At 52.2% G+C, this 9,186-nt stretch overlaps 1 protein-coding gene across 1 annotated transcript; it reads left to right on the top strand.

Annotated features, from left to right (window-relative positions):
• The first annotated feature begins 926 nt into the window (after positions 1–926).
• On the top strand, positions 927–5,437 carry ETV7 (ETS variant transcription factor 7). The gene is given in 8 exon segments (XM_059831224.1): positions 927–963; positions 1,251–1,415; positions 1,695–1,802; positions 2,672–2,863; positions 3,162–3,304; positions 3,452–3,552; positions 4,539–4,732; positions 4,735–5,437. Coding segments are annotated over 7 exon segments (861 nt in total). The 5' UTR covers positions 927–963; positions 1,251–1,351; the 3' UTR covers positions 4,794–5,437.
• The last annotated feature ends 3,749 nt before the right edge of the window (positions 5,438–9,186 follow it).

Genomic DNA, 9,186 nt, shown 5'->3' with positions numbered 1-9,186 from the left:
CATCATCTGCTTGGCTGCCAGTAATATTTCAAGATCTAGATGGGGCTGAAAGCAGAAGCCGAGCTCCCTTCTGGCTCACGGGCTCTGGATGAGAGCCTGGAGGCGATGCTGACCCCCCAGCGCAGCAGAGGTGCTGGGGCTGCCTCTCCTCCCAGCACTGACCACCCCACCCGTTCGGTGAGGCTGGAGGGGCTCCTTCACGAGCAACCGAGAGGGAGGAGTAATTCTTGAGAGGTTGGGACTTAGTGGCTGGAGAGCAAGATGAGAGGACACCTTCCTAAACGGTGGGATGGCCATTTCCCCTTATGCCTCAATGATACTGGGGAAAAAGTTAGAGATACCTCTTCATACAACGTTTTTAAGACAAAAATCTAAGCATTATTGCCAGTTGTATTTTCACAACTCTAAAGAATTGAAGTGCTGTCCCAAAACCCTGGGCATCCAACGAGCACCTGAGGATCCCGCAGGAAGCGGGAGCCAGCACGGGTGCTGCAGGCTCTGCCAGTCTTGGCTCCGTCTTCTACTTCCCTGCAGCCATGGGGCAGTGGGGATGGATAACCCACGTCCAGAGCCTGGATGAGAGCAGGTACCTCTGCTAAAGAAAAGAGCTGGAGAAAGAGAGGGGGATTTGTGGCCGCTAACGCTGTCTTGGGCAACCAGAGATTCATCCTGGGGCTGGTAAAGGACCTTAGCCAGTGTGGAAGAGCTGCAGACAGCACATCATGCTGCTGTGAGAAACCGGTCAGAAACTGTCTGAGCAGCGTTTACTGCGGTGGAAGCATCTCCAAAGCAAAGGCAGAGCTGGGAATTTTCCCCCACTGATGTGTTTGATCTCTTTTCCCCAGGGTAAAGTGGCAGTCAGCTCTTCCAGCCCCGTTGTCACGGCTTCGTTAGCACCCCCGTCCCAGGCCAGACACACACTCATCAGCAAGGGGCAGATCTTCAAGCTTCCAGGCAGGCTGAGTGAGTAGATGTTGAGCAAGTCAACACTGCTTAAAAAAGGAGTTCCCACAGGGTGGGCCATGGTGGGCACAGCCGTGGTGTCCCACCTGGGGACCATTCCCTGCTGTCAAGGGGGACAAGAGGGACCAGTCATCAGGGTTCATTTCCTCTCTTTGGGGTGTTTTTGACCTGTGAGTGCTTAATATAGAGGGAAAGTTTGGTGATGGAGAAGACCAGTATCCCACCCTGTCCCTCAGCAGTTTTGAAGATGGAGATTGAGTTGTTTCAGAGGCTGCCCCTGGTTTCAGGAATCCAGCCCTCGCTGTGGAGCAAGGACGACGTGATCCACTGGCTAAGATGGGCTGAGAAAGAGTATTCCCTTCGGCAAACAGACGAAAGCAAGTTTGAAATGAACGGCAAAGCCCTGTGCATCCTCACCAAGGATGACTTCAGATACCGAGCTCCGAGCTCAGGTTAGACCGAGCGCAAGGGTGTTTCTGAGGACTAACTGCAGCACAAGCTGTAGTCTGCTGAGAGGGGCTGGATGGGTCCCAGCAGACCAGGCTTTAGCTCTGCCTGGCCAGTGGAGTGCTGGAGACAAGGACAACCCTCTTCCTTCTTTTAGTCCGTCTGGACTGCAAATGCTTTGAGATGGGGAATAAACTGTGGAGCACAGAAATCTAAGCAACAACATCAACTGAGAGTCTCTGCTATAATACAAAATCACCTGAGCAGGCTTTCCTTCCCTGCAGGTGATGTGTTATATGAAATCCTCCAGTACATTAAGACTCAGAGAAGAGCTCTGGTGTGCAGCCCTTTGCTCAGCTCGCCCTTCAGGGAAGCCAGGAGCCCAGAGGAAGGTATGAAGAATGGCAGCTGTCCATCAAGCAGAGCCTGCCCTTAGCGACAGTGGGTTGCGCACATCTGGGGTTTGAAGCTCAGCCAACCGAACCCATCCCACACTACTTGAGCAAGGCAAGTGGGACAGTCCTTGAGATGGCAGCCAGGTCTAACAAAGCCTAGGTCATCAAGGAAGCTTGTAGTGATGAAGCAGGACCGGTCAGAATCAGGCCTAGAGAGCACCGAGTGGGTCCATAGTGACCAAGCAAGGCCATGGCTACACTGGGAAGTGTATCTGCAAGTTGAGATCTGGATCAGGGAGGATCAACAGCCAGGCAAAGGCACAGCCATGGCTGGAGACTAGTCTTCCTGCAGCTGAACTAGGAAAGGACTGGGGGCCAGGGCTGAGCTTAAACAGAGCACCTGGGCCAATGGGTGGAGTGGGGAGAGGCCCCAGGTGAGGCTGGTCAGGGCCAGTGAGGCTTATTCGTGCCCTCGGGGGGCCTAGGTGGGAGTTAGGATGGGATTGGGATCAGTGGCTGGCTTTGCAGTGAGGGGGATCTGGGTGTGCTTCCCTGAGCTCTTCTGGCTCAGGTGTAGGGTGATGAACATCTTAAGCCCCTGCAATAATTTACAAGGGAGTACCTGTACTTTGGTGTGTTCTCCTCTTCCAGCTTTTTTTTTTCTGTATCTGACCCTCACCCTACTTGGCATCTCCGTCTGGTCCCCTGGACCTTCTGCTGCTCCTGCCTTAGGAAAAGCCTGGGCTTGTCTCCTCTGGCTGGGCTGCTATTAGGCTGATAACTGGCTTGGGCTGTCTCTCCCCCTGTGTTTCAGGGCTTTAGAAGATCTCCTGCCATAATGCACCATAGGATTTTTTTTTTTCCAGGGACAGACTGCAGTGCTGAGGCTGCCCCGGTTGCTGTTTCCTTCTGCCTGGGTTGTGCAGAACAGCCTGTGTCCTGCAGCCCCGCAGAGCCGCTGAACCTCTCCCATCCCAGCTCGGAGGGCAGCTGCAGGGCAGATGCCATCTGCTCTTTTCCTACAGCCCTGTCGGCCCCAGTAGATGGGAAAATCGCAGGTAAAAAAGAATTTATAGGCCCAGTTCCTTGGGGAAATGAGATTATGCTTTGTCCTGTCTGCCCATCTGTCCTCCTTTTATTTATTCCACATATCAGTGTGTGCTTCCCTGTCTCAGTTTCCCCACTTGAAAAACTGTAGTTCCCGCTAGCCTTTTGAAATCTAGCAATAAAACTCTGGGCTGTTCTTATGTTTATTACCATTGCTAACATGTGCAATCCTGGTGCTGACTGACCCTTGCTGGAGCATAGGTGCCTTAGTGGGAGCTCTGTGACTATTTATTCTCCGCCAACACTCAGACTGCAGGTTGCTGTGGGATTACGTGTACCAGCTCCTCTCCGACAGCCGCTACGAGCCTTACATCAAGTGGGAAGATAAGGAAGCCAAGGTCTTCCGGGTCGTTAACCCAAACGGACTTGCCCAGCTCTGGGGGAACCACAAGGTAAATGCAGTTGAGAACAACTTTGTCATTCTTGCAATGCCCAAGAACCACCTCATATGTCCCACATGTGGTCCTCCTGCAGACAGACCCAAACCAGGTGTTGGTGCTTGCTTTTACTCACCCCTCCCAATTCATTTCTCCTTCCAGAACAGGATGAACATGACGTATGAGAAGATGTCACGAGCACTCAGACATTACTACAAACTCGACATTATCAAAAAGGTGCCGGGGCAGAAGCTGTTGTTCAGGTGAGATGAAGCAGATCAGAGAAATGAGCCGCTTGGGACAGTGCGGATGGGGCACGGGAAGGTGGTGGGTTCCAGATGTTGGCATCTGCTTCATCTTGCCGAATCCTTCATGGTCCAGACTGAGCTGAAGTTGCATCATCTTCGCTGTCTGTTGGGGTGATGCATAGGAACGTGGGCTGTCCTCTGGGTTTATGGTGCTGTAAGGGAGATCAGGGGCTGGTCCCAGCCTGGCCCTGTGCTCCTGTGACTCCGGCATCCTGCAGCGGCTGTGTGCACCTCTGAGAGTTGTAATCAGCCTTCACGTTGACGTAAAAAAAACCTGGGCTGGTTTTAGTTTTGCTTCACGTTGACGTAAAAAAAAAAACCTGGGCTGGTTTTAGTTTTGCAAAACCTCAGTGGTTGCTTTTTGGTTTGTTTCTTTTCATCCTTCCCTGCAAATGCAACACCCCGGTGGGTTTGTGTCCAGGCTCTGTCCTGCACAAGCTGGGAGCTGAGACACCTGGGCTCCGGGTCCCATCCAATGCACTTTCCAGGGCTGTGGGCCAGCAATCCGCCCCAGGGCCAGCATCCATCCGCTCTCCTGCGTGGGGTCCAGCTGGTGCTGGTAGAAATGTCCCTGAGCCCACCCAAGCTGGACAGGTCCCTCCTGTTCCCCAGTGACACCAGGTATGAAGTTCACCTCCAGACAGAAGAAGGGGTGGAAATAAGTCAGGAGCCTCCTGTTTTCAGTGCTGGCTGCTTCCCTGGGACTAGTTTGGACTTAAAATGCCAGCTCTAGGCTGGTGAGTCCTGAGCTTTGTCTCCCCAGGCTTGGTGCATCCCGGGTGCAAAGCAAGAGCTGGGATCCTCAGCCAAGCCCGGGGGTGGCAGATACCCTCCGGTGAGCTGCGGAGCTCAGCTGGTGAGGACAAGGGCTCCAGCATTTACAGCCTGGTTTGGTGCTGAGTTTGGACATGCCCTTAAAGCCATTAAAAAACATACTGCAGGTTTTTGAAGACTCCTGGGGAGATCATCCATGAGAAATCCAGCAAACTGGAGCAGCTGGAGAATGAGGACCATGAGGATTTGAAAGAAGACCCACTCGAGGTTTCACCATAGGAAATCTTTGAAGGTGGCACTTGCAGTGCATCGCAGACAGACTTGTGCTCCGCTGGGAAGTGCTGGTGTCTCTTACACCTCCTGGGCAGAAGGCCACAGAGGTGGTCCTGGATTTCCAAACCTGCCCTGAGCCAAAGCTGTGACGTCTCTGGGGCTTCATTAACAAAACGCACTCAAAACTGTCCCCCAGCCCCAAAAAGGCAGGTGAATGTGTGGGCTGGTCTTCTGCTCGCTTCTCTTCTGTCCTCTGGGAGGGAATGTGATATTTTTGCTCTGTAAATTTTGCTGCTTGTCTTTTAAGGTTTAAACTTGCTGGTAAGGACTGCTCCGTTCTTACAGCGAGGCACGCTGAGCAGAGAGCACCGGAGCACGTGCTCCTGGTCAAAGCTCTACCAAAGTGCTTTTGCAGAGCGCAGTGGCCCTAAATGGGAACGTGCTGCTCTGAATCTGAGCCATCTCCCTGATTCGAGAACAGACTTATATTGCAGATATGCTGTACACTGTAATCCCACTGTCTCCTGTGGGGTTGCTCCTGTGATTAAGGGTGGGAGTGTGCTGGAATATCTGCCTGGATCAGGCCTGGCTGGAGCTCCAGGCTCCACAGATGCCCAAAGCTGGGTCTGATTTTTAACTCCTTTCCCTCCATGTAATGCTTTTTGTAATTAGCTGACTCATGTGAAAAGAAACAAAGCCAGTAATGACTATGACCACACTCATCGTCAGACACGTGGTTATTTGCTTTGAGTCCGAAGCTGGAATACCTGCACCCCCAGGCACTGTTAGTGACCTGGAGGGAACAATGCACGTATTAAATCTGAAAACATCCACTGATATTTTCGGATTGCTTTTCATTGAGGAAATAAAATCCTGTGACTGTGTAAGGTTGAAAATACCACTTCTTGCTGGTTGAAGGTCTGAAACTGGGACATCCAAGCCTTCCTCATTTAAAACCAGCTCCTGTGGGCACCCAGATCTTGTCCCCAAGCTCAGCAGCCCCTAAACCAGAGTGCAACAGCGCGAGCTGCCCCACAGCTGAGGGGTGAACGCAATGCAAACACGTGGTGTTTTGTAGCTATGTGCACAAGCACAGATACAGGTCATGAAGCAGCATTGTGTTTCATGGCTGATAGGAAGAGGTGAGTTCCTTCCAACCTCGGTTTTGCACTGCTGCAGAAATGATCCTCCTGCCTCGTATCTTTGCTCTGGAACCTTTCCCAAGCTGCTGTCTCAGAAATGCATCGGCACCGCTTTTGGGGCGGCAATGCTGTGAATGGGTTTGGGAACTGTCAGCCTTGTGAAAAACTTTGGCAAGGGTTGGTGACTGAGGTTTCCCCCAAAACAGGTTGTTGCCAACTTGAAACTACAGTCCCTTTTGCTGTAACTGGCGTCGCTCCTCCAAAACTACTTTACACCCATTAACTGGAGCCTGGAGATGCTGGTGGGCTCTAGCCAGGAAGAGATGGTGGTGGGGACACGTGGTGGCTGGTGGGCAAAATGTCAACAGTACAACATCTCCAGAAATGCTGGCTGAGAAGTTTCACTTCCAGAAAAAAAATCACCAGCTTGTTGGGAAAATGCAAGTGCTTGATAAGTCAAGCAATGGAGGAGAAGGAAATGAGAAGCTCTAGTGGGGTAGAGCTTCTGAGCATAGCATCACAGACTTTGGGAGGAAGGGAGGCCAAAATCTCTGCTTGGAAAGGGGGCTGGAGGTTACCCAGCACCCAGCCAAGCTGCAGCTTGGGGATGCACCATACTGGGAAGGTGCAGTGAAGCACCCAGACGTCATCCTTCCTCCCACAAAAGGTGCTTTTTGTCCCAGAGAAGACTAAAGCCAGATCTTTCTTGGGGTGAAATCCAGCGGAGAGTCAGTGTAAGTCCTGCCCAGCCCTGAGGGACAGCTTTGGTGGGAAAGCAGACTTCCTCCCTTGGCAACCGTCCCATCCTGGCTCTGTGTCGCTCTTGGGATACACACCCATGGGTGAATTTTTCCTGATCTCCTAACAAGATGTCCCCCCTGCTTTCTTGCTGTGGAAACCTCCCTGATGACTCCTGAGCATCCCATCACCCCTCCAGCCTGTGTGGTTTGTTTTGTTGGAGCAGGTGACAGTTGGTGACGCCGGTGCTTGTGCCGTGCTCGCAGGGAGCGTGCGAGATGCCCTCTCTTCAGCTGTTTTTCCTGCAATGACTAAGGATCCTGTTGGACTTGGACGGGGATTTCCTCTCCTGGTTGAGAAGCTGCCAAAAGCACTCAACCCTCCTTGTGCCGTGCCGTGCTGCCACGGCTCCGGAGGTATCTCGGAGGGTGAAAAATCAAAGGGCACCTTTGCAAGGATGGGCTGCGATGATGAGCTCTTTCCATGCTCCCAGGAAGCCCTTGTGTCCTTCCTGGGGCGATGCGTCTCTTTTCCCTGCATTAAACAGAGGTGGGAGGGCTGTGAACCTGCTGCTTTCCTGGTACGGCGACCCATCCCTTTTGGTAAACAGCCGAGTAACTGCTGCTTGCGCCGGGGTGTTTGGCGTGGGTGTATGGGGAGGGAGAGCGTGCAGGAGCCGGTGACTTTTGCCATGGCTGAAGTCCAGGGGCGGTGGCACGCAGACGGGTGCCCCACGTGGGTTTTCCTGAAGGTTTGTAGGTGCTTTGTTCCCTGGAGGTCATCATCCTTGCTTCAGCAGCACCAGGTCTGGTAGTGTTTGGGGCAGGGTGTTGCACAGCAGCAAATGTTCGTGCATGCCCACTGCTGCCTTGCGCTGCTCATCTGCTGAGCGAAGCAGCTAAAATCAGTCCCAGGGCTGGAGGAAAAGAGGATTTGCTTTGAGGGCTGGTGCCCACCACCCTCTCGGATCAGAGGCACTGCACAACTGGGCCAAGAGGTCTCCATTGAGGCCACACGTTGGCTGTGCCGTCCATCCAAACCGTGGCCGATGCGGGGAGCAGTGGCTGCCCTCAACACCCCCGTCACAGTTCAGATCTGAAACTGCAGATATTTTTGTGCCGAGTTGGTTGGTGTTGGCTCGAAGGGACCTTTCTGGTCCACTTAAAACACAACTGCCTCCAACACCCCGTCAGGTTGGCTGTGGCTTTGGCTAGCCAAATCTTGAAGACCTCCAGGGATGGCGATCCCCCACCCCTCTGGACACCCATTTGAGATTGTCCCACCCTCCTGCAGAGGAGGCTTTTCCTGATGTCCAAACTCAGCCTCCCAAGTTGTGGCCTGTCTGTCTTGTTCCCAAGAAATTTGGGTGTTTTGATTCCTGCCTTCTCCTGAGCCCATTGTAACCCATTGCACCTCGCAGCTCCATGCGAGGAATACCTCTCTCTTGGTTTTTTTCCATCTTCTGGAGCAAGTTTCTGTAAATAGGCCAGATACTCCCTGCTGTGTCCCTGTGCTTTTAGTTCTGCTTTCCCCTCCAACGTTGCTGGCCTGAAGATACCAACCTCGGCGTTGTGTGCTTCCTCCACGTGACCATGTTTCCAACCAGCTTCCTCATTCTTGCCTGGTATTGATGAGAAAAGCGGGCACACTGGGATCCAGATCTCTTCCTCCAACTCTGGCAATGGGCTTCTGGTTTGTCTCAGGTCTCTTGCGAACATCTGTTTCTTATGCCTCTCTCCCATTAGGTTTTAGCACGGCCCAAATCCCAGAAGGGACCTGAACTTGGATAAAGGTCTGGATCCAAAATCACAATTCAGGTCAAGATTTTTCCTGGAGTCACTTTGGGTAACCCATCTTCAGACCATGTCCAGAAATGCTCCTACAAAGAGGAAAAGTCTGCAAGAGGCCGTAGGTCAACACTGGTTCCCAGTTTAATCTTGAGAAGTCTTCCATGAGCAGGGACGGTGTTTGGATTCAGCCTTGGATGATCTCCAGTAGCAAGGTCTCCAAACTGGAGATGGCCAAAGTGTGCCCCATTGCCAGGGTGGATGTGGTTTTTTGTTATATGGGTGTTGCAGAGAAAGAAACCGACAAAATTGATTGTGAAACTCTTTCTCTGCCACTGGAATCAACCTGCTTATGAAAGGACATGGTCATATGCTAGATAGCAGCATGGAGCTCCTGATGGATGGTTTAATTATTTATCAGAAGTAGATGGGGATGCTGAAAAACAAAGCCAGGTAATTCCTAATCAATACCAGACTGATTCATCAGTGTAGGGTCAGGAGAAACGGGGGGAAATGGACTGGATCTCTCCCAATTATAGGAAATTATGGCACAGAAAGTTTGTAGAAACAGAAAGGAAATAATCCTGGCCTGGTTCAATTGCAAGCTGAACCCATTATCAGGAAAAGACCATTTTTATCTGGGAGGGACCTGGGCAGCACATCATCCCAGCCGAAAACTAGAGAAAATGCAGCAGTGCTCGGGTGGAAATCTTGCTGAGGGTTTTTCCAAAGCCAGCGTGCTCTCAGCCACCGCCTGGCAAATGCATCCGCATCCAGCACCATCCCTGCAAGGTGCAGTGCGAAATATTGCCATGAGATGGCAAAACAGCAATGAGGATGGCAGGCAGCAGGCTGGGGGACGGTGCAAGAGGCAC

Source organism: Gavia stellata, chromosome 30 (genome assembly GCF_030936135.1).
Source record: "Gavia stellata isolate bGavSte3 chromosome 30, bGavSte3.hap2, whole genome shotgun sequence".
NCBI classification, from domain to species: Eukaryota; Metazoa; Chordata; class Aves; order Gaviiformes; family Gaviidae; genus Gavia; species Gavia stellata.
This window is presented reverse-complemented; position numbering and strand designations above follow the sequence as displayed.